The following is a 25,948-nucleotide window of genomic DNA, read 5'->3' as shown; positions in this document are numbered from 1 at the left end:
ACTGTTTCCAGTCTTTGTGTTGAGCTAGTGGTTTCAATCTTCTCATCTACACTAACTCTAAGCAAGAAAGTGAAGAAGCGAAGACAGAACTGGTGTGAAGGTGACGGTGACGTAGACTCGGCTAAACCTTTAAGTGTAAATGAAAAGAAAAACTGAGAGAATGCAGCTTTAAACTCCTGCACCCCTCGGTCGGTGGTTGAGTTCGCTGTGCAACTCCACACTGAGAGAGTAAACTCAGTCACCGTGTCTCTCAGCGGGTCGTCCACTAATCAGAAGGTCGGTGGTTCTATCCCCGGCTCCTGCAGTTAAAGTGTTCACGGGCAACGTACTGAACCAGCTGTGTGTGTGTGTGTGTGTGTGTTGTAAAGTGCTTCGAGTGGTCGGTAAACTATAAAAGTGCCATATAAATGTCCTGTTTAAACTGTGTGTGATGTGTGCAGGGCCGGCTGGGGGATTTATTGATTAGTACGAGCTACACAGAGAGAGGCCACACAGGACGGATCAGCAGGAGATGGTAAAGTTACCGTCCTCCTCAGCTTACGATCACTTCACTACACATTTAAAGGGATCGGTGCAGCTTTCCAGAGCAAATGAAGTCTCTCTCACTTTTAATACATCCTCCTGACTCAACCACAAAACCCCGTTAACAGCCGACTGACTCTGCTGTGATTACGTTCACTTTGGGTTAGTTTCCAGGCAGACCTTGAATTTCTGACTCTTGACTTATTGCCTGACAAACATTAAACTCTGCCTGAGGTCTTTTCTCAGCTTGGCTAGTCATGCCATCAGACAGACCCTTCAGATATCAGTTTGTTCTTCTAGTTCAACTTGTCACATGAATAAATATGAATTTTCCATGTTCGAATAATCTCAACAACCTTGCCGAGTCTAATGTATTCCTATCAAGGCCTGTTTATTTGCCCAACATGGTTTTTCTTTGCTGCAGTGTGAGATTCTGATCGCCACGTCTCAGCTTTTGAAACTTTTAAAATCCCTGCTCTCCACAAATAATGAAACCTAATGCAGTGGACAGTGATCAATGAGTGCGGTTCTTCTGACCAGCTGCCCTTTAACGATTTATTGGCAGCAAGCCGTGAGACGGTCCCACACAATCCAAAGGGCAGACTGCAGTTCACTCCCAAACTCTGCAAGTTTTTAAATCCAGCAGGGGATGGAGCTCGTGAAAACTCGGGCTGTTTAACTTCAAGTCCAGCTCTCTAACTTTTAGCTACAATAATAAATCTTTTATCTTTCAAAACAAAAGGAGGAAGGATGACGGATTCATTTTGTGTCAGGAGATACGCTTAGGCACAGGACAGCAAGCATGATCATGAATTATGATAATCTTTTAAAGGGGACTCAGACAGGAAGGTGTCTGGGAAAGAGAACATCTAGTCCTTTGGTGGATGATTATAACCGACCTTTAATCTGGGATGTTAAATGTGTTATGTGTTAACACACACAAAATATTACCACTATTATCAATTTAGGACCAATTACTGTAAACCTGTGACACAAACACTGGGTGGTCTGCCAGCGTCTTGCCACCTTGGACAGAAATGAATGACAAGCTTCGGCTGTGTTTACTGGTGAAGAAGAGACTGATGTTGAAAAGAAATCAAGCTGGATTCTTGTTGCTTTACGCCACAGAACAAAGACAGTGAAGAATGACTGATCATTCTGACCGTTCTGAGAGCTTCTTGCAATGACAAATAGCGGATGGAAAGTTGGAAAGGCCAAACCACTGCAGCAGTAAACTCACTGTACGCTACCTGTTCAACACCAAACAGCAGACAGACACAGTTGGCGGCTGGCTAATTGTGGACCACGTGGCAGAGTAGCATCCTGGGACACAGGAACCGACGGGCCCCTGCTGTCCCCTCGTCTGAGCCCTCAGAAGGCATCGATTTCTCACTTCTTATTCATTAAAACACGGGCCTTGCACACTAGTTTCTGACTCCCAGGGTCTTTCTGAGTGGAGTTCAGACACTATGTCAACTGTTTTTACAGGATGAGGAAGGACGGTTCCTCATGATGAATAAACCAACCTTTACTGTGAGTCTAAAATCACGGCGGGGCCCCTTTAAAGAAATACAGAGATGAATCTTGGGAAACTTGGTCTCATTTGTTCAGGTCCAGTATAGAAAATAAAATATTGCTTCAGGTCTCCACCTTAAACAAAGTGTGAGCAAGATGGACAAAAACTTTTCAAACCTGTCTGTGAGTCCAGCAGGAACCGTCCGTCCTCGTTGCCGGTCATGATGCGGTAGGAGACAGGATCCGGTCCTCCACCATCTCTAGTCAGGGCGGAGACGCTCACCACCTCGGACCCCACGGCCAGGGATTCTGGGACCTGAGCGGTGTACTCCGAGCTCAGGAAGACGGGCTGATAGTCGTCCAGGGAGACCACGTCCACCGTCACTGTGGCGACGGAGTAGAGGTGACGAGGCAGGCCGCGATCCGTGGCCTTCACCTTCAGCTCAAAGGTGGGCGGGGTGTCGGGGGTCAGGGGTCGCTCCAGCCGCAGGATCCCCGAAAACTCGTCCAGAGAGAAGTAGCCGCTGTCGCCTGCCAGGAGGGAGTACTTCACCTCAGAGTTTATACCTGGAGGAGACGCAGAGGGAGACACGTCAGAAACACGCACCACTTTAACACTTCTGATATTCCTGTAGTCTGCTGCACCAGTGCTGCTGCGACATGACTTGTCCTAACTTTTTGGAATTGAGGTTGTACATAAGGATCATCTGCCTGGGACCATGAATACCAAGCAGATGTTTACATGTCTTGCTCTGGACCAGCGTTGGACAGATGGAAAGAAAAACTGATGGACCCACCAAACGTTGCCATCTGGAGGCCCTGCAGAGACAAGGCCAGTGAACACACAACTGGTAACACCAGACAGATGAGGTTTATTTTAGGGGTATAGTTTTAAACCTGGAGCTCAGAACCAGGTTTTTCTTGGTTAGCTTCACCTCGTAAACTCGTTGCTATCAGTGAGGAGAGACATGAAACCAAACCACACAGGGCATCATGTCTTCTACCTGCAGCTCACTCAGCATGTTACCTGTGGAGTTTGAGTGGTGAACAGACCGCTTTGTTTGAAGAGGTCACGAGCTAAAACACTTGAGAACTGTTGTTCAGGATAATGACACAGACTATCATGGGAGTGCCGTGATTAAAGGTCAACATTTTTAACTGGAACAAAGCTTCAGTGAACAGGTGGTTTGACAAGTCCTGGAGGGAAAAGATAAAGGTTCCAGCGAACTAAAGATGGTGCTGCAGTTAACAACAGTAATTTCAAACCCTGCATTACAGAGGACGAGTGGCATTTGCCTCCCTTTCCTAATGTTTCCTTTTTATCACTGCAATCATATCACAGATCTATCGAATCAATTCGAACGATTTTTAATCACAAACAGGGCTGTTAACTGGATCTGCTGAATCAACGGCATCTTGAATTCTTTCTTGGCGCTTGGCGCTACGTGCAGTTTGTCTTTTGTCTTGATGTGTCTTTTTAAGTGTTTTTGATACTTTTCTTTGGCATTTCTTTGGCAGATAAAACATCCAATAAAAACAGCATTCATTAGTCATTGCTGTCTGTGAGAAAGTGTGGAGAAAGAGAACAAGCTGCTGCACATCTGAAGGAGTGGCTCCTGTTCCCCTGCCCAGCTCTAAGTGTGTGTGTGTGTGTGAAACATGAAACACCACACTGACTGAGCTCCACAGCTGGTTTCAGATCAGGAAACAGTCTGTTTAACTGTTATCTGACTTTACTGTTCCAACACCTAAAAACCAACCAACCATCAAAGGAAACAAATGAATAAAACATTGAGTGCAGTGGAAATTTGGACCAAACCACAACAACCAGAGGGGGTTGGTTCAGAACTGCTCTACATTTCTTCAGTGCGAAAGCACTCAAGTGATTTTCAAAAATCAGTGTGATCAAACACAAAGTCAAACACAATTTATCTCGTAATCTTAAAGTGAGCGTGTTTTTCTTCCATATAGTAGCCAAACCTTCTGTTCTTGAAACTTACCCCTAAATTTCCACTAAATCTTGCAGAGATTCCCAGACTGACACTGATCACTTTTCCATGAGAGCAGGTGTGCTCAGACTTTTTCATCTTGGCATCAACAGTTGGGTTTTAGTGTCCCAGGATCCCACACTGGTGAATGCATAATTAACCGCAATAATTTCTACGTTTGATTACAGTCAACAGATAGCAACATTCATTAAATGCTCAAATCTACAGACTCAGTAAACCGTCTCACATGACAGAAACCTTGTTTCTGTAGTCCACCATCGGGCCCAAACAACACAACAAATATTGTACAGTAATGGCTGCTCTTCTTTGATATAACATTCAAGCTCCACAGAGGATAGACCATTTCCATTTCAGCTGTATCACGTCTTTCGCTAAAAATCTTCCATGAGCCCTGTGAAGTTTCAGACCAGTAATGGCGCTGGGGTTTGTTCTCATGAGTGGGTCCCACTTGCTCTACTAGCACACATGAGGGTTGATACACACTGTATGAGCATGAAGCTGTTGTCATACACATTAATGCAGACAGCAGAGCGTGGTAATATCAACGCATGGTGCACACAGGTGATAAAACACAGAGGCAGTGATGAATGTGTGACAGTCAGAGGAGGAGTGATGTAAACTGAAGGGAGCAGGCAAGGCAATCAAACATGAGCCTGACCATTATGCTGGAATGACATCAGTCAATAGTTGGTGGCTGAAACATGCACAGAAATACAGCAATGCAGCAGCGAGGCAAGAGGAAGACAACTGGTTCATTTCAAGTTTTTTGCAAAATAATTCATAGAAGAAGAAAATTACCTTTAAGTCAAGACTTAATTTATACCACACATTTATACCACTCTTATGTTTCCAAGCTAGATGAACACGGTTGATTCATCAACCATATAGCTTCTGTCAACGACCACCAGCAGGACAAATTTTGCATTTCAGAAGCAAGTTTGAAACAAGTTTACAGCCATGCTGTAGGTAAATTTCTCTTTGGAGATTAATAAAGTCTATCTATCTGCTAGCGGCTCTGTGAGGCCGTACTTAGCTGCAACTTCTCAGAATGCTAACAAAGACGAAAGTACAGCTGAGACCGTAATTAGTTTTGCAGGTATCTGGTCATGAACCAATTATTGGGAAAATTAGATTTGTGACTTGATGATGGATCTAGACGAAAAGTCAGAGGATCACTAAAGTCATTACAATTCATCCCGGAGGGAGACATGAACGTCTGAATCAAATTTCATGACGGTTCATCCATATAGTTGTTGAGATATTTCAGTTTGGATCAAAGTGGTGGACCGACTTGATGACCGTCACTCCTCCACAAAAGACACAACCGAACAGGGCATGAGAATCTGGAGCCAAGCTCTACTTATGTTCACAACTACCAGAAGTTAGCTGACATGTGACCGAATGAGTAGAACAAAATACCGATGCTGCCACAGTTAAGGGTTAAAATCCCTGTGCAGCAAAGTATCACCAGCTCAGCTGAAATGACACAGTATCAGAAGTATCAGGTGGGCGTTTCAGAGATGAAAACTCTGTTGGGAATGGCTTAGTCTTTTATTATGTCTAGAATTAGTCGTACCACATTTATACACACACGTACTGCATGCGCACAAAGGCAAGCCTGTGCATTAGGCTTTAATAGTATTAAGCATCGCTGACACCAGGACTACGGGGTTGTCACAACACGTCCTGACCTGAGACAAACAATATGAAGCTCTCTGTGGTCTCATTGTGTGGAAACTCTGACTTGCACGTTCACAGCACCCACAGTGACACTGAGAACATGTTGACAATGACGATGGTGATCTGATGTTGATGACGAAGATGGTGGCTGTACCGAGGATTGGCACAGTATTTTGTTTAGTATCACATTGTGTCGTAGGGTTAAAGCTCAGCGTACCAGTGTCTGGGTCCTTGGCGTATATGACTGCGATGGGAGTTCGGACAGTCGTGTTGTCGAACACGGTGACCTCGTAGTGGCTGGAGGAGAAGCGAGGCGGGTTGTCGTTCATGTCCTGGATCATCAGCAGGATGTCTGCCTGACACGAACGCCCGCCGCCGTCCGTCGCCTTCGCCACCAGGTTGTACTCAACCTCCCGCTCCCGGTCCAACACAGCCAGAGTAAACAGCTCACCTGAGGAAGGACGGATGCGATACTGAAGTCATTTTACTGAAGTCAAATTACATTCAAATTCAATTTTATTTTTTATGTTTAACTGAACAGAATATATGCCTGTTTATCAGCAGTTTACAGATTACATTGCTTTTTTATGTCAGAGTGAGACTTCTCTAGCCCTCTAATGTGCTAATGCTAACTAGTGCTAGCATCCTTACATGCTAATTTTGGCATGTTAACTACTGGATGTTAAAATGATGATGTTTGCATAACATCTTTTCCATTAAATGTTTGGTATGTTAGGTTGTTAGCTTGCTAGATGTCAACATGTCAGATTTAGCATGTTAGGAATGAGGAAGACGCCACCAAATAACTTTAAATCCAAGTCTATGGATGAAAGAATCGAACAAGTCCGACACACAGTTTTTACGGCTGAGGATTAGCGTCGTACAGATATGTATCCTGATCTTCCAGAGTAAAGCTCTGGTGGTTTGCAGGCAGACAAGAGCAGATGGTACAAAAACATCTTAAATAAACTCTGTGGTAACTTACTGTCAGCTTAGCACCCGAGCTATTATGACTGACTAGCGCTGGCATATTCACAGCGGGCTCAAAGTGTTAGCGGTTAGCTCACTAGCTACAGCAGTTTGCCAGCTAGCCTTGTGAATCGTGCAGGATCACATGCAGTTAAACTGTGCGGTGCCACTTTCTGGTACGACCACACTAAAGTAACTAAACACAGCTATAAGTTTTTATATTTAGGATGCTACACACCAACTGATCTACAGCCTCTCTGTTAGGATGGCTAAAAACTGCATGTTATCTTACAGGAAATCAGGTTGCATTGAACACATGAGAGGAAAGATGTTATGACAGAAATGAAGTGTGATGGATGTCAGTGGGGCACTCACTGAAAATGGGAAAAAATGACAACAGAAATGGTTTTGGCTCTTTGCAGCACAGAGCCTCTCTGAGCAGCTGCGGTGTTGATGGTATCGCCGACTCAAGCACTCAGCACAGCTCACTTAGAGGGAGCTCCCGTGTTTTGACCCCAAACAGACGCCGTCATACCTGTCCTGTGGTCAAGATGGAACTTGTCTGCATCAGGACCGTGGAGGGTGTACGAGATCTGGCCATTAGCTCCCACGTCTGGATCTGAAGCCGAAACCTTCAGCACAAACATGCTGGAGGGCGAGTTTTCCATCACCGCCTCCGTGTACACCAGCTGGAGGATAATAACAATAATCAGGCCGCCATTTGCATAGCTCTTTTCTCAGTCAAGCTACTGAGTGCTGGATAACAAAATGACACAGCGACTGGGCTCCAGTAATGACAAGAAAAAAGGTGATTAAAACGTTTTAGCACTGGTCGAAATTCATTATTACAGTTAAATTAGACGCAATCAAGTTACTTTCAAAAAGAGAAAATTTTAATTTTCAGATGGTTGTCATAGAGCCACCACAAGGTAGTCCACATCATCAGGCTGCAGGAGCACAGCAGGCAGAGTGGGACAGTAATCCCAGGGTCAAAGTGTGTCTGATCAGGACAATGAGGCCCAAACATCTCCTGAGACATCATTTCAGGTGAAAGCCAAATGAATTTAAGCACATTTTTGGTGCATTTTCATTCACGGAAAGGTGCCACATGTGTTTGTAAAAAGAGGAGAAAGGTAGCACAAATTGTTAAAAAAATCATTGAATCAGCACCTGCCTGTCTTACTCCAGCTCCAAATATCTGCTTGACAAAATCATCACATTGCTCCAATTCTTCTTCGGAGTGTGGAGGCTCTCCCTTCAGAGTTCATACTGACATGTTTGTGGTTGTGTGTGGGCAGCAGAATAAAATATGAATGGCTTTGGATGTACTGTATTCAGTTCTGTTACTGCAGCTGAGGCGCTCATGAGGCGCACATGAGGGGTTTTACAGTTTGGAAGGAACTGATTGCATCCAAAAGCTAATTATTTCATGAAGATAAGTTACGTTAAGTTTTTTTATAGGACATGTTAGTGGAGGTTGACTCATACTTGATAACAGTCTTAAAAATTTTCACCATTTTCATGCAAAAACCACAAATATTCAGTGTTTCCTTAATTTGTTCTTCACCAAAACACTCGAATGAAAGCAAGACTAATGAGATCGATTATTGGTGGAGGTTTTAGGAGGCACTGCGAGGCGGGGAGCGCGTTTTATTACTTGTGAATAAAGATTTAATTTACTGCGAAACATTGTTGGTACAACTGCTGGTATAAAGAAAATGTGCAATGAAAATAAAATGTAATTTCCGTTAATCGTTCCCGGCAGGCAAGAAGACTATTATCTTGTATTAAACATGGCCCAGATGGGACTGCGTCTAACAAGCTGCTGTTAACGTTGTGTTTGATGGATAAATAAGGACAATGTGAAGGTTCCTCTCGTCCTTCCTCACCTGTTCACACAGTGGACTGTTGTCATTGATGTCCAGCACATGGACGTCCACAACGACTGGAGCCTCAAACTTCCCATCAGTGGCCGTGACTTTGAGAGTGTATCTGTCTTTGGTCTCTCTGTCCAGACGCTCCTTCACGATCAAACCCCACTCGCCCTCGTCCTCCTGGATGATGGCAAACTGGCCAAAAGGGTCCCCATCTGCGTGTGATGAAGAACCCAGTTACTAGATACACAGTTTAGATGTGACAAATGGCTTAAAGGGGACAAGTGGCAGCGAGACCATCATGGCAGACACTGATGTCATGTCCTGCTTCTCTTCTGGGAATCATAGAACCAGTTTAGCAACCTAGAAGGAGTCAAATGACCTTTTCATTCACGTCTGCTGTAATGTCTGTGGTTCACATGAGAGAGCAAAGGCATGTCTGCCTTCTTATCGTTTGTGTTGTTTGTGTTGTTTGTGTTGTCTGCTTTTTCTGTCATTATAGTGTCTCTTTAACATGCTGTTACCTTCTGAGTAATGTGAAGGTTTTTAAATTCATGTTTTTTTTTTATTTTAAAACAGCAGTGTCTTTGATATTGAGTTCTGATGGCATGTTGTTCCTAATGAATAATTCAGTCACTTCTGTTTGCCACTTTGTTTGTCCTCATTTTTGTGTAATATAGGGAAATGTTTTAACATTAGGCTGACTCACCTGGGTACTATTTGCATTTTAATGTTTTTCTGTCTTCCTCACAAACTTCTATCTTGGAGATGAAAACAGTTTTTTCTCTGATTAGACAGCTGTCACTGGCCTCTGAGTAGGACCATTACTCTGTACGTTACAGCACCTGTTTGACAGGTGTCATACGCTGGTGGAGCCGTTGTGGTCATCTAGCCTGCTCACTGCACACTTCAACCTCAAGATGGGAACCGTTTCAATCCTTCACACCTGTCAAAAGTTGCCACACAGGTCTTGTGTGGTTTTCTTTGGAAGTGTTAAAATACTAATTGAGTGCTACTCCATAAACAGCCTGGGATGAGGGATAGGCGGTTTGCATATAAGCAAATCTTTTTAAAGACCACCACAGTGCAGGAGGATAGCATGTAAAGTAGTATTTAACTGAGTTTTTGGACTGAAGCTGTTCATACTTGATATTTATGTTGATATGATTTTATGTTTATGTAGCTCCATTCCTGATGAAGAGCTACTGGAAATCAATTTTGAATTTTGTTGTGGAAGCAGCTCGGTTGTAGACGGACACTCCTGAATAAGTAAAATCCTCACATCAATCATACTGGTGGTGGGCAACTTCAGTGTCCAATGTTTGCTTCTGTTTTTGTTTATTTTTGATAAGCTGGAGTCAGCATTCAGCCAAACTGGACCATTTAGAAATAATCCCAATGCAAATATTCCTCTGTCACACTTTCCGACAACAATGTTGTGACAGCGAGCTGCTTCAGAACGGTCCGGCTCTAACTGTCTGGAGGAAAATGAAGGATTTGCATTAATATGAGGTTTTGTTTTTGTTGTTAGCTGCAGGGCACCTAGTTGGTATTCGTGTCCCATCGGCTTGTCAAACTGCTTTTCTTCGTGATTAATCTGTGGTTGAATAACATAATATCATGACTCAGCTGAGGGCAATAACAGAGATTTCATTTCACCTCATTAAAGTCTTGATAAAGCCCACAATGTTGCAAATCTTCAATGGGACAGTAATTTGGCAAACAAAGAAAGACACAAATACATAATAAGTGAATATATGAGCGACGCAAAATTACACTTTTGTGTGCACAGGAAGCAACACAAAGTCACATTCAAAGGCTCAAATCCATAAACACTCATCAGGACACATTTAGACGTCCTCACCTGTGATGTAACATGTCACAAGGCGGTTCTCCAGTGAAATGTCAGCATCTGTGGTCGTCATGGAGACAATGACTTCACCAGGACTGCTGTCCTCCACCACCGAGCCGTGGTAAACTTCATCGGAGAACCTTGGCGGGTTGTCATTGTCGTCCATCACCGTCACCTCAACCAGGACACTGGACGACAGCTTCATGTCTCCACCGTGGTCTGTCGCGACCACGCTGAACCTGTAGACCCTGGTCGCCTCGCAATCTGTCTGGCGTACGGTGGTGATCCAGCCGCTCTCTCCATCAATTGAAAACACCTCAGTGATGTCTGCCATGGTGTCATCAGGTAGAGACTCCAGGCTGTAGGTCACAAGACCGTTAGTGTCTGTGTCCGGGTCATTCGCCGTCACCTGTGGGTCACGATAAGTGCTTTCAGTAGAAATATTGGTCTGTTTCAAGCTTTGAAGCTTAGCTTCTTGTCTAAGTTAGGCAAAGCATTCATGAAACATCAGCAGCATGTGAAAAACTCCTGTTCTGCCACTTAGTTTCATGCATTATTCCAAAATGTATACCCCTATTGCTATCCTTGTAGTCACACCAGATAAACAGCTAATTTCTTTTGAGCTACATATCTGTAGCAGTTGTTAACAAGTGAAACCAAAAAACGTATAGCTCCTTCTGAATTTGCTAAATCTACTAAATATATGTTGGATTTTATTTGATGTAATTTCCAGCAATGGTGGTTTTGCAGCCAATCTGCAACTGGTTTATTAACGCTGCAGTTTTTTGCTAATGTTTACCTAAGGAGAATTTAGCATTAATTCTCTCGACCACTTCCAGTACACGCCCGCTAAAAGCAGTTGATAGTTAGTGTACAAGATAGCAAATTTCACTTTTGCTTTTCAATCAGTGTGGAAAACAAATTTTAAAAATCGTATACAAGAACCAAAAAGAGCAGACTTCACACTCCTTCTGCCCACACTGAGTGTCATCTAGTTCCCAAAAATGAAGAATCAAGATTTTCTTGATCTTACCTGAATAACCGTGGTTCCAACAGGCATGTTCTCAGCCAGGAAGGCCCTGTATGGGTTTGCATCAAACATGGGCTGGTTATCATTCACATCTTGGACCTGGATGTTGACTGACACCAGAGATGCTACATTAGTCCCGTTGTGGCTCCCCTGAGCGATCACATCTATCTGATACCATTTTGTCTTTTCATGATCAATGGTTTTCTGCAACAGCAAAGTTCCACTCTCTTTGTCCAAAGTGAACACTTTGTCCTTGTTGCTTTCCACAGTGTTCCCGTCCACCAGGCTATAAATAAGGGGCATGTCAGAGTCCGCCTTTACGGAGCCTATCTCTGTCCCAATGGGGATGTCCTCTGCAGCTGAGAAGGTGTAGAGAGGCTCTGAGAACTTCGGAAGAGGAACCTCAGGAGGAACCACTTTGACCTGAACAGGGACTGTGGAGTTATAAAAAGGAAGGCTGCCATCACGAGCTTTGACTTTGAAGTTGAAGATCTTGTTCTCCATGCCAACAAGACTCTCTTTGACACTTACAAGTCCAGTGAAAGGGTTGATCTCAATGATGTCTTCGGTCACCTCTTCGGCTTCATCAACTGTGTAGGTGACGTCTGCATTTTTGCCATCATCTGCATCATAAGCCATAATTTGAATGACAGGGGAGCCTTTATTTACAGTTGACTGAATTGAAACCTGGTATTCTGATGCTTTGAACTGAGGAATATTGTCATTCTCATCTGTGAGAATAATCTTGACTGTGCAAAAGGCCACTTTTCCACCGCCATCTTTTGCCATCACCTTGATAGCTATGACTCTCTGGGCAGGGTTCTCTCTGTCCAGTGGTTGTGTCGTAATAACCTGCCCATCATTGTCAATGGCAAATTTCTCATCAGCAAGTTTATTTATGATTGTGTAGTCAACACTGCCATATGGCCCATCATCAGGGTCAATGGCCGCTAGTCGGATCACACGAGTTCCTGCCTCCGCATTTTCCGCCAGTTCTGCTTCGTAGATGCTCTGCTTGAAGTACGGACTATGCCTGTTGCTGTTCATCATGTCAATATTAACTGGTGCTGTTTTCTGAAACACTCCGTCTGAAACCGCCACTGTCAGATTATAGTAAGGATCCAGATTCCTCTTACAGACATTAGAAAAGGCAATTATTCCTGAGGATTCATTGATGTTGAAGTACCTGCCTTCATTCCCTGAGAGGATTTTGTACCTGAGGTTATTCAGGTCCCCAGTGTCGGGATCTGAAGCTTGGATTTTGATGACTACGTGGCCACACTTTGCCATTTCATCCAGTTTGGCTTCATACTGGGAGGTGACAAAGTCTGGTGGGTTGTCATTGACATCAGTGACATTTATGAAGACATAGGCTTCACTGCTAAGAGGAACAGTGCCATTGTCAGTGGCTTTGATTTTCAAATTAAAGTGTTTCGTTTTTTCATGGTCCAGCACCTGTTTTGTGACAATCAACCCGGTTTGTGGGCCTATCTCAAATAAATCAGTCTCGTTCATCTCTGTTTTCACCACTTCGAAGGTCAGATCTTTATTTCTGCCTGAGTCCTTATCAGAGGCAGAAAGTTTTATCACAGAGGTGCCGATTGGGAGCCCCTCTGCAATGATCACAGAGTATGTCAGTTTTGAGAATACTGGTGCATTATCATTCACATCTTCTACTTCTATTTCAATGGAGGCCTCTGAGAAAGCTCCGGTCACAGAGTCAGTAGCTCGAACTGTCAACACATGCATGGTTTGGCTCTCATAGTCGAGGGGGTTGGTGACCGTCAGTACACCAGTTTTGAAATCAATGTGGAAGTGTTTTGAGGCATTTTCCTCCTCAAGGTTGTAAATGAGCCAATATCCCTCTGGATTCCTGGCCTGGACGTGTAAGATGGTGGTGAATGGGGGCACATTTTCTGGGACTTTCAGCGGATACAGAAGAGTCTGGAAAACTGGATTGGTTTGATTCCTCACTTGAATACTGAGCTGTGCCTCTGTGCTGTGACTGGGCTCACCCTCGTCTGTAGCCAAGATTGTCAACACATACTTATTCAGAGCTTCAAAGTCAAGAGGCCTTTGAAGGGATACATCGCCTACGTCAGGATCTATCCTGAAGAGGTCAAAGTCCTCCTCCAGTGAGTACATAATGGATCCATTCTCTCCCAGATCTCTGTCGACGGCAGTTGCTTGATACAAAACATCTCCTGGTTCAGAGTTTTCAGAAATCATCATTGAAAAAGGCAAGTTCAGAAACTGTGGAGAGTTATCATTGACATCATCTATAAAAACCTTGACCTGGGTTGTAGCTGTCCTAGGTGGAGTTCTCATGTCTTGTACCTGCACCACTACATCATAAACATCTTGTTCCTCTCGGTCAAAAGGGATACCTGTTGTTTCAAGTACACCTGACGTCTGGGAAATGACAAACTTTCCCATTGGGTTTACCACAGAATACGAAAGAGGCTCATTTAAATAACAGCCTGTGGTTTTGAGTGCTGCCAACGTTTTGACTGTCTTTAGGTTTTCTGTTACGCTAGCTGAATACACTTTCTGCTCAAATTCAAGATCACTGGCTGTCAGGTTTGTCACGTTTACCTTGACGGTAGCTAAGTCTTTGTAGAGGCCGTCGGAGGCTTTGACAACCAGTTGGTAAAATGGCTTAAATTCAGACACATTGCTTACGGTGATGACTCCAGTATTGGGGTGAATTGAAAAGGCATTGTGAAGATTCCCCTCAGTGATGCTGTATGAGACTGCCGAGTCGGCGTCATGGGCCATGATGCGCACAACCTCTGTATCTGTGACAGCTGGGAAGATGATGGATGGCTCGTACACTGGGGAGGTGAATTGTGGTGGGCAGTCATTCAGGTCCAGGACGCGAACAGTGACCTTGGCAGGCTCTGCTGCATACAGTGATGGCTCCCCGGAGTCCTTTACCTGCACGCTGAAGTGATACTCTGCCTTGGCTTCAAAGTCAACTGGTGCAATTAAAGAAATGGTGCCCATACTCGAGTCTATCTTGAAGATGTTCAGGGCATCTGGTTCAAGGATCTGATACACCAGCAGAGAATTTGCATCTCTATCTGCATCTGAGGCCTGGATGACCAAAGGGGTGTTTCTTTCTCCCATAATCATGCTGTTGATGTGAGCTGACTCACTTATTTGTCCCATGTACTCCTTCTGCTGAAAAACAGGAGCATTGTCATTCTCGTCAATTACATAGATATAAACAAGGGTCTTGGACAAGGCTCCGGCTGTGGTGGAAGCAGTAACTTTGAGCTTGTAGGAGGCACAGTTCTCAAAATCAAGGTGCTTTTGGATTGAAATCAACCCACTGTTGGGGTTGATATGAAATATCCCATCTGGGTTGCCACTTTCTATCCCATAATGCACTGCAGTAGGGCTGGAGGCTGAGATGGTGACCACTGGTGTTCCGAGGGTGCTTAATTCACTGATCTCTGTTAGGTATTCATCCAAGGTGAAGGCTGGTGGGGTTTGGTCGGAGATGCGGATGTGGACGTGGACAGAGCAGAGGTCACTGCGCTGAGGGAAGCCCTGGTCAGTAGCCTTTACTGTCAAGTGGAACTGGTCCTGAGGCTGAAGGTCCAAAGGTTTGGACACACTGATGGAGCCCAGCTCTGGATCTATGGAAAAGATGTTGTCGATATTCCCTGCAAGAAAGGAAATAATGTGTCACATAAATCAGCTCCTCCAAAATACTATCATTTTTATCCTGTTACTCCATGGACCTTTTGCTATAGAGCTAAAAATCTATGGCTGAAATGCTGCTGCTTCTTTAATGCTTTTCTTTTGTGCGAGTCCATCACTTTATTGACTTCATCTCCTACAAACCTGTGTTCCAGGTCTGCATTAGATTCATACAGTTTTAAAAGCCCTTTTGCTGCTTACCTGAGTGAAGAGAATAGCTGATGTCAGCATTGCTGCCCATGTCCTTGTCCAGGGCCTTGACCCGGACAACCTCGGAGCCTGTAAGGGCCTGGTTGGAGATGCTGGCCTCGTAGCGGGGGCTGAGGAAAACCGGCGAGTGGTCGTTGCAGTCCTCCACGTGAACCACCACCTTCACAAAGTTCCTCTTCACTGGGATCTCCTGGTCACGCACCTGAGGAGCAGCAGAGAAGTGTTGAAGTGTTTGTGTCTATGGTGGTAAGAGACTAATGAGGCAGTTATAGTCAAAAAATAATGTTTCTATATTTTTTACAATGACAGCAGAGATCTATTTTGGGTCTATTCTATCATATCCTGTCTCTAACTACGTCCTGTGTCATTGACATATGTTCATTAGTTTCTATTCTGCTGTATTCTGCTGGGGTAAGTGTGTCATTACCATCACAATGAGTGTATGAACCGAGATCGTCTCGTAGTCAAGCTCCTCCGTCATCACCAGGACTCCGCTCTTTGGGTCCAGGTGGAAGAATTTGGTGCTGTCTGGATGCAGGCTGCTGTGGATGGAGTACACCAGTTTACTGTTGGTGTCGGCGTCCTGTGCGCTGATCTGCAGGATGTCCTTCCAAGGGGAGGTATCCTCAGGAACCCTCACCTTAAACGCACAGGACGACAGGAGGACATGGGTAAAGTTTTTCAAGGGAAAGAAAATAAACGAAAAACAAACACAGGAAACAACAGGGTTTGAAACATGGACAGAAAACTGAATTCCTGGACTTTGATGTTTCAATTCAAAAACAATTTCTATTCATAAAGGTGGTCAGACTAAGGACAGAATACATTTAGAGGACAAGAAATTGTTCTGTAAGTGCAATAATTCCAGTGGCAGGACCGGAGAGGCGTTGATGACTGTGATTTAGAAAACAAAAGTGGTGCTGCAGTTCTACTGTCTCTTGGCTGTCCTGATAATCACAGTGAGAGAACGCCCGCAGGGGTTTATAATCATTCTCAACATGTGCTGAAATTTAAATTTAAAGTGGTATGTCGAGCAGATCTCTAACTAGCATCCTGGTTACCGCAAAGACTCACAAAAACCGGAACAGAAATCTGTACAGCATGGCCTACCATGCCTTAATGTGAATATATACATATACTTCTATCAACTACTACAGCTGTAACAGCTTAAGGTTGGGAGACTTTAGCCAATCAGAATTTGTAAATATCGAAAAACAGGGTGTTTGTGTCACCACAGCAGCAGCACACAAAAATAGGAAATAGGGATTACATTGTTTTGTGTCGGGAGTCTGACAAACACTGGAATAATCTTTGTTAGCTTGGACAGTTGTGTTGCATAAAACCCCTTATTGTGACTATGGAGGCCCAACAGCACTCGCTGCTTTTCACATCTGGTTGCATCTCGGACGTGCCCATAATCATCTGCAAAGAATGTTGCTTTGGGTGTTACTGCTGTAATAACCCATCTGTGAGCCGCATCACTCTGAGTCCTGTATTCAAATGACTCTCACCTCGTACAGCTGCTTCAGGAAGACGGGACGATGCTCATTCATGTCCAGCACACGGATGTAGGCCTGCAGTTTGGAGAGGGAAGACACAGGGTTTGAGAAAATAGATGCTCAGCTTGAACAACATCAAATATGGAAGTTGTTGGAAGTGTTGGTTTAAAGACCCTTGTGCAGGTCAGTGACTTGATTTGCATGATGACTCTCAAACTGTGGTGGAAAAGCTTGTCTTATAGTTTTTATGCACCAGCTTTGGTTCATTATGATTAAAAGACAGCTTTGGCTGAAGGATTTAAAAGTGACGTAGCTTGTTTAATGTCCAGTAATTGTGCAAAAAGTGAGCTGAGCTGGTGATGGAAGAAGAAAAAATTGCAGTAAACAGGGTGGATGTCATGATTTGACAAACATTATGAATTCATGCTGTGTTTTGTTACACAGTAAGTCAGAGTTTAAGATTCGCTGGTGCCTGAAGATCTGAGTTCCTACTCAAATCATCCAACCATCAAGAATAAAAGAAAGCATTCCCATTTGGTGTATTCTGCTGTGTTCACATTTCTTTTTTTTATTTATTAAAGGATTTTTCAGGCCGTTCTTTCTTCATTTCCTGGACCAGACAAACTGGTTTTTCTACACAAGTCCTTACTTGCAGACTTTTTTCAGACGTGTTTGGTTCGTGTTTCTAACCTGTGTGGTGGCGCTGTGGTGGCCATCGGTGACCCGCACCGTCATGTTGTAGTTGGCGCGTCGAGCCGCATCGAGCCGGCGTGCGATCGAGATGGTTCCTGTATTTCTCTGGATGTCAAAGTCCTTTTCCTCATCACCACCTGAGAGAGAGACAGATGGAGACAGACACAGACAGACGGGGGGAAAGTTTATTCCACCGGGTGTTGATGCTACAGTATGCAGGGTTATGAATCAGGCCGTGTCCAGCTGTCAGATGTAATATCTTAGATGATGTGTCAGACTCTGCAGGTCTGATTTTGACTGGTTGCAGGAATGATGCATCTTGGCATCGACCTCCAGCACCTGAAGAATTGCAGGGCTTTCCCTGTAGGGGGCGCTGCAATAAATTCACCACTTTATAACTTTGAATGGCACGAACTCCTTTAGCGCTGGTCCCATTCTGAAGAAAGTTTGAGGGATGATTAGCATGACTGTCCGTTCTAAATTCAACGTTTTCAGAGTTAGTATATTATATTGTCATAAATTCAGGTATTCAAGTCAAATGGTGCATCGTCTCATCCGGCCTTTATCGTCCAGACTGACTTTTGAAAATGCGACTTTTGCAGAAATGTTTGTTGGGTGTTTCTGTTCAACTCATCCTGGAATTGTTGAATTAAAATTGAACCAAAAAAAAAAAAAAGAAAAACAGAGAGAAAAATAGATTTTTCTTTCCTTCATATGAATCCATCCATCAGGGCAGGACATTTTGATGGCCTCTCATTTACAGACAGAGCTGAGAAACCAACTGAGACACCCACACCACCAACAACAATGCTGTCTGTCTGATCACCTGTCGTTATACCTGTCTGTCTGACTGTCTGATTTTAAAAAACACTGAGTTTATGCTTAACCTTGACTGTCCCCCTTCCTGTCCTGCTGGCACGACAGTAGCTGGAGCAGGAATAAATAAATGAGTTGATAAATAAATGTAAATATGAATATTACATGCTGTGGTCAGGCTCAATGGGCCTTTATTTGGGACTGAAGTCAGAACTGTCAGCTGTCAAAAGAAAGATCTTAAAAAAAGGAGCAGCAACTTAAACTGTCATCTAGGGACTCTTTGGCTTGACACACTGAGCACATCTTGAGTTACTCAGACTTTCAGGTGGCTGGTAGAATTTAAGGAACACCAGTGGTACAATATTTTGTGGAGATGGTCTTCATATTGTTGCTAACATGCTGATCAATAATGTGCCATACAAACGTTAGCAAAGCACCTATGAAAGAGAGGAAGATGAATACAAGTCATTGTACACACTGCACTTTTAAACCATAAAAAAACTTTGCACAGTCATGGGACTGAAAACGCCGCCCGACTAATATGAGGCGCTTGAGGCCGACACTGATGCTAACATTCGACAACATATCGGCCAATATTCCTTTTTTTTCTAAGCATAAACATGTATAACGACATGAATAAAAATGTTTGATGAGGAGAACTTTAATTTCTTTTTGAGTAGGAACTTAAGAGTTGAACAAAAACCTCACCAGTGCTCTCTAGTGGACAAACTAGGTAATGGAGACACAGTTTATAATCAACGGCCCTTCACCACAATTTCTTGTGTTATCAGCCGATGCTGATATATCTAGAATATGCTCATATCGGCCATTTATGAGTGGGGCTCTGATAGGACATGTATTTAATATGTTTGTCAGACTTTCAGGATACATGACACACAATGCATCCTGCAACAAAACGGTTTGTTGGCCATGAAAACAAAATCTTGAATTGGAAACCGACTTCTGAGTGACAAGCTTCTCTGCTCTTGTTGCGGACAATGAAATTAAAACTTTCCTTTGTGATACGCGTCACATTTATCCTGTTTGTCCTGATTATTTACTGACTGCAAGCGTGACTGTTTTTCTTCTTTCCTTTATTACCAGAGGGCATACTGTGTTGTAAATCTGCAGTAACACTGACTCACTCCGTCCATCTGTTTCCCTTTATCCTCTCTTCCTTATCTGTCTTTCCTTCCCTCAATGCTTCTCCCTTTTCTCCACTCATCCCTCTTTTTGCTGCACTCCCTTGATATTTCTTGCAGCATGGCTTTCTTCTCTCTCTCAGCAGGTTGTGTGCATGTATGTGAGAAAGGTAAACCTCATGCCTGCTCAGCCAGATGGTGTTTATTATTAAGATATCCACCTTGCGAAGGGCTAAACACACACACACACACACACACACACACACACACACACACCTGAATACCTCTACATATGTTTCTGTTAATGTATGTGACGGCTGAGGCTGCGCTCTATTGCCAATTCATCTGAATCATTTTCGCTTTTATGTGAAAATAGAAGTGGAGTGAAGCACCAATACATTTTCAACCTCTCTTCAACCTTTTTTCCTCTGCTACACAAACACCAACAGACACACACACAGCACAATCGCTCTGTTCTTGATCAATAGATAATTGGGTCATCGAAAGGTCTACGTCTGTCGGTTCCGCCCTAATGACTGAGCTGACACACTGCAGGCTAACCACTCATATTGACAGCTCCGTTTCACTTATTTTGATTTCCAGATTCCTGGACTGACTTCTTGTAAGCGCCCAGGAAACCTTTCATGAAAAGGAAAGCGCTGAAACAGATGCAGCATCTCACATCGCTGGCTGTCATCTCAGCACAGACAGAAGAGGATGTACTGTAAAAGCAATTTTTCACTTTACTGATCATCTCCAGGAAGATATGATGTCCCCGCCAAGGTTGGAGCTTCCATTCCCTCTGGGGCCAGCCATGCAAAAGGTCGTTTACCCGTGGCAAAAAAAAAAAGCGTATGCCTGATGTCATGTTACACTGGAAAAAGGATCAATCTGTCCTTCCTTCCATCAATCTCCTGGATGTTTATGTGGGTCAGGGTCACAGTGGCAACGAGGCAAGCTGAGCGACTTGGAGCCCATCAGTCATTTAACAGGCCATCCTTGACTTATATGTAACTTAATACGTCACATAAGTGGACATCACATGCAGAGCAGACGGAGGCGAGGTCAAGGTGGACGAGAAAAACAAACATTAAATATACTGACTTTGTGCTGTTTTCAGTTGAGCAGATTTCAAAAAGGAATTAGCAAATTGTTTTTACACAGCGTCTCGCATCACAGTTCTTCAGAACCGCTACTGCTGACCAGATGCCAAATAATCTGCTGTGGATTTCAGTGGTCCTCATGTGAGAAACCCTCAGCCCACCATCCAGCCAACCTTCCTAACAAACAGAAAAATGATCAAACTATCAGTTTATTTTCTTTCTCTAGGTTTGAATAATGATATGGCGCGCTATCTGGCAGTGCTACCCTCAGGACAGATTTAATATTTTGGGGCTCAGAGAAGAACAAAGAGTGTGTTATTTGTTTTATCTGTCACTTTTCTATTGCAGGCTATAATAAGAACTGCAGCCTTTGGGGATACAGGTATTGCCTTATTGCTTTTTGTTGAGGAATTCTGCTGCTTCCTTAGAGAGCTCCTGCTGGGTGGCAACTGTTGTGAAACCCACTGAGGCCTCGTATATTACTCTGGATGAGACAAATAAACTTTGCTTGTTTGAAACATCCTCAACCCTTTTCCCGCCATAGAAATGATTAAAATACAGTTTATTCTGAATTGAAAATTGAAAATGAGTTGAATATCACTGTTGAGTCGCTCTTTTGGGCCTCAAAGGGTAAAACTTCGCAGACATTCCCTTCAGGGAAAGTTGAGGGGAAGCTGAAATGACCATGAAACAGATGTCCAGCTTCCTCCAGTAATTGCTCCAAACACAAGATGGTTTCATTTCTCAACCTGTGCTGCCTCGGGGTCTCCTCCAGGTGCCTCACCTGCCTCAACAGCTCCGCTCAGGAGAGGACGGCACGTCGTCCTCGCCCTGCGCACAGAGGATTGGGTCAACATTCCTGCAGAGACAGCATCATTTTCTCTGATTTGATCTGCAGCTGCATTCTTTGAGTCACTGCTCAAAGGTTGTGACAACAGCTGAGGGTCAGAAATGAAGATCGATTGATTCTTTCCTTTGACACGCTCTCTGTACAGCCACAAAAACTTCTACCAAAGTGCGTCAATGGACACAACCTCTGAATTACAGAAAGTTAGAGCAAACTTGCGCTTGGCAGTCTCAGACATCCCGCATCACCGCAACAACTCACATCTCGACCTCGGCCAGCGGGACGTTTGAAAGCTAGCATGTGATCACTGTCATGTGACCGGATAAGAGAACAGTCCTGTTCCATCCATTCTTTTTGATAAGCTAAGCGGCTGCAGCTAAATATTTAGCAGACATGTATGAAAGTGGTATCGATCCTCTCATCTAACTCTCCAAAAGAAAGCAAATATGCAAATTTCCCAAAATCAACTATTCCGTTAAATTGCACTCCGGGGGCATGATGCGTCGAGTTCTTCATCAGGAAACACTGCCGGACTCAGACCCAGAGAAGCCTGAGCTCAGGTACTCAACCCTCCCCCGCAGGAGAGACACCTCACCACCAGGAGAGAGCCACGGCCTCCGACCTGCAGGTGCTGACCCTCATCCCGACCACATCACACCCAGCTGGGACCCGCTCCAGCACAGTCCAGTGAAGCTGGAGGGACGCTGCATCCATCCACACGCTGCAGAGACGCGGCCCCCGCCTGCTCTTTGATATCCTGTCGCTGATTTCGTGTTTCCACTTAGCTCTCCACTTAGCTAGCTTGTTTTTGTGCAGATTCAGAGGCCCTTCGAGTTATTTTGACAGCGAGGGAAGTCTTCATTTGTCTCGGTGAGTTATCTCACGGCCCGCAAGGCTCGATAGGCATCTGGGCTCTGCTGCTGGAGAGGTGGAAGGTAAAGCGGGGCAATAAATACCTGATCATATCTGCATGGGAGAGGATCTCTGTAACACAACAACATTCCCTCCTCTGCCAACGCCGAGATGAGGGTCAGCGATACGCGACTGCAGGGCAGACTGGGGAGGAGCGGCGGAGGACTGAAACACAGTCTCCAGTCATGTAGTCATCACAGCAGGATGAGAGTAAAAAACGAGGGTGAAGTCTCGCGTCTGGCTGAATCAAAAATGGGACTGGAAAAGAAGAAGGCTGATGTGACCGTTGACAAGCTATCAGTGATAATTACAGAGTTATGTTCACAGACCACACAGGGAGAAAAACGCTGCACAGTCACTCGAAACAACAGCAAACACTTCAGCTCTGATTGATTAAACACAGAGCTGTCGGAGCAACGGCACACTTAATACATTTACTCAAGTGTACACAAATACACATTTTACTGTAAATTTGGCACTTTAAGCTTATTAGACGTATCATGAGCTTGATGCTGTGCTACATGCATTGTACAGCTGTAGCTCGTGATTACTTTGAAGAAATGGAAAACAGATAATTTCATATAATATTAAATAATGCTTTAGATTCACATTTAAAAATTCAAATTTATAAAATGATTTACACAGAAATTTAGCAGTAATTAAAGCAGCCACCATTAATAGATGGTATAAATGGGCAGTTATTAACTATTACTGACTGCTTTTGCGTTTAATGTAGAAGCAGTTTTGCACATAATACTTTCTCTGATTCCACTGTGGCATTACCTTTCATTAAAAGCAGTGCAGCTGGTGGAACCGAGCAGTTTCAACTTTGTGCAAATCTCCTCTGATGCAACAGAGTCATTTTCTACTACAGGACGTTTGTCAGAGCTGACTGTGTCAAGTGCATGTTCGTTGTTGAACACATTCAAAGGCTACAAATTCATGACAGCGGAAGTATTTAGGCCCTTGAGCTGTTTCTCTTACACAGCTAAATTAATACCTGTCATCAGTGTTTGGTTAAGGTAAGAAACATATTTCCAAAACAGCTAGTCCCACCTGGAGAAAAGAAAATATGCTATAGAAAGGTACTGAGCAAAAGCATCAGATGTCATCAGTGCTGGGAAAATTAAATGTGGATAAATGTAACAAAATTAGAGTACAATGAAACGTTTGTGGCCAACTACTTCTTGGCAAAAGCTCGTATGTTCATGCTTTAATAATTTCCAAAACTATATTTTTATATTTGACTGGTGTGTAGTGACTGTGGTGTGAAATCACGGAGAATCCAGGACGATCAGAACTCCTCTGCTTCGTGACCAAAAAATATCACCGGAGGAAGACGAAACACTCACGTCAGCAGCTCTGAGACGACCGAACGTCCCCTCGGGGACGCAGAGAGCGTCTGGCACGGATCGACGTTGGCACGGCAAACCGAACAGGAGGAACCTCGGCCTTTCTCTGCACACGCCGCCCCGCCTGGCAGGAAACGGCCTGGCAAACCCCCGCATGTTTTCCTGGGAGGCTCTCAAAGGGAGCGAGACACCGACACCTCCGGACTCACGGGGCCGATTTCCCCTTCGACGGAAAATGCTGTCGCGCTTTTTTATTTTTCGTAAAGCTCTCTGTGACGGTCCTTCGCATAATGAGGAGGGAAAAGGAGAAAGGAGGACGAGTAGCGGAGAGCAGGAAGAGGAGGAATTGCCAGGCGTCCCTCCTGTGGGGATCTGGCAGGTGATGAGAGGAGGAACGCTGCTGATTTATCCTCACAGAGAGAAAACGTCCTGCTGATACCGCTGACACCAAGACCTTTTTTTTCCTCCCCTCGTCCCCTTTTCTCTCTGTTCATCCATCACTCCAGAACACTTTCGCTTCTGTGGTGGCAAGGTTGTATTATTTATCTTTTGTTTGCACTTGTTTATCTTCCGTCTCTTCATTTAAACTCTAAAATGTAATATTTCTGCTGAATTACTACACAGCAAATGTCAAGGACTGTGCTGGTTATTAAGTATGATGCAAAATGAACCCATGACTGTAAAGATAAGATAAGATAAAATAAGATAAGACTTTATTTATCCCCAGCTGGGGAAATTTGGGAAACATAACAGAACTTAAAAATAAATATAATTACAAAGATTGGGTGAAACAATCTTCAGGAAACTCAGTATATGATTGTTTGCTGTCCATAGTTTTGTCTGTGTGTGTTCCTGTGTGTGTGTGTGTAAGTGAAGGAGTATATCCAAGGTGAACGAGGTCAGCCAAAGCCAACAGCCTGTGATTTTTCTTTTTCAATGAGCACAAAGTGTCTTTTTCTACGGAGTAAATAATCGCCTCTGTCACCTTTCACACCAGAAAACATGCAGCTCCACCATCACTTCAAAGCCCTTTTGTACACCTTCAGAACTTTCCACAGCACTTTTATTTCCTGCCACTGTCAGTAACCTTGTTTGTTCTTTAATGCCTTTTTTTTGTTTTCGGGCTTCAGCAGCAGGATATGAGAGCTGCCCAGACAGAAGCCAACGCTGGGCGAGAGAAACGTGTTTCAACTACCAGACCACCGAGATGTTTCGACTCCAGACGCGAAGTCTTTCATGTTGTGTCGAACACTGAGGTGAAAGGATTGAACTGGAAGGAAGCTGACAGCACGTAGCCTGGAGGACTGGGCAGATTTAACCAGAAAAAAGCACAATTACAAACAGGAAGTGAGACGTTCCATACATAAGCATCAACATGGCGCCCGTCACGTTAGCTGGATCCACGTCATGCTGTTCGGCTCATTCTCAACCAACACTGATGTCTCACCAGAAAACATCAAATCAGCATCAAACATGTGAGTGAGAGCTTTCAGGGGACGAGCCAGTGGAAGACATGCATGGAGACCTTCTACATATATCCACAGCAGCAAGAAGAAGAGGGCTGCTGCTCTCTCTTCTGCTCACCTGGAAACTCTCACTGCCGCCCATTCTGCTGCAGTCTTCCTCACTTTCTGCACCTCCTCAAACAACACAGCCCAACAGCTGAAAGCCAAACAAGCTCTAACTGAAGTTTAGGAGACCGATTGAAGAAAAATGAGGTTGATCAAAGAAATAAATCACAGCACTTCATCACAAAACAAGCCCAGAAAACGGTGAAATTCACAGTGCAGAGAGTTCATTTCCTTCCTTTACTTCACGCTCATATTGTTTGTCCCCGCCGTGCGCCGCTCCAGCATCATTCACCGCTGCAGGACTTTGCTGACCTTTAGAAAATAACTGTCTCCTCTTCATATGGAGGCTCATATGGATGGATGATGGTCGTAACCTGTTTGCTTTCTCCGTGCGAGCCGGCGCTCCACAAGTCAGCACTTCGCTTTAAGTGGCAATACGGTGAATGTCAGATATCATTTCCTAATGTGTTGTGCTTTTTCCCTCGGCCGCAGGAGTTTAACGTTGCACAGGAGCAGAGACTCTCTGTGATCTGTGAGCAGTCGCCACACGATGATCGCCGAGCTCTGATTCCAGCTGCTGTTTCCTGCCCTCCCTTATTAAATCCAGTATATTGTGGAAATAAATATAAATACTTAATATCTAT

The 25,948-nt window shown here is 44.1% G+C and overlaps 1 protein-coding gene across 2 annotated transcripts in view; it reads right to left on the bottom strand.

The window, feature by feature from the left end:
* fat2 (FAT atypical cadherin 2) overlaps positions 1–25,948 on the bottom strand; it is a 103,928-nt gene that overhangs the window by 47,541 nt on the left and 30,439 nt on the right. The window contains exons 7-16 of one of the 2 annotated variants that reach the window (XM_041943519.1): positions 17,559–17,698; positions 16,881–16,943; positions 15,797–16,009; positions 15,361–15,571; positions 11,455–15,122; positions 10,434–10,830; positions 8,585–8,784; positions 7,231–7,384; positions 5,944–6,177; positions 2,215–2,604 (exon numbers count right to left, since the gene is read on the bottom strand). In XM_041943519.1, the coding sequence (XP_041799453.1) occupies positions 2,215–2,604; positions 5,944–6,177; positions 7,231–7,384; positions 8,585–8,784; positions 10,434–10,830; positions 11,455–15,122; positions 15,361–15,571; positions 15,797–16,009; positions 16,881–16,943; positions 17,559–17,698 (5,670 nt within the window). The remainder of the gene's footprint in view (positions 1–2,214; positions 2,605–5,943; positions 6,178–7,230; positions 7,385–8,584; positions 8,785–10,433; positions 10,831–11,454; positions 15,123–15,360; positions 15,572–15,796; positions 16,010–16,880; positions 16,944–17,558; positions 17,699–25,948) is intronic. The other variant, XM_041943521.1, reaches the window with a different exon arrangement.

This window comes from Chelmon rostratus, chromosome 9, assembly GCF_017976325.1.
Source record: "Chelmon rostratus isolate fCheRos1 chromosome 9, fCheRos1.pri, whole genome shotgun sequence".
In the NCBI taxonomy this organism is placed as follows: Eukaryota; Metazoa; Chordata; class Actinopteri; order Chaetodontiformes; family Chaetodontidae; genus Chelmon; species Chelmon rostratus.
Note: the sequence above shows the minus strand (reverse complement) of the source record. Positions and strands in the feature narration are given on the sequence as shown.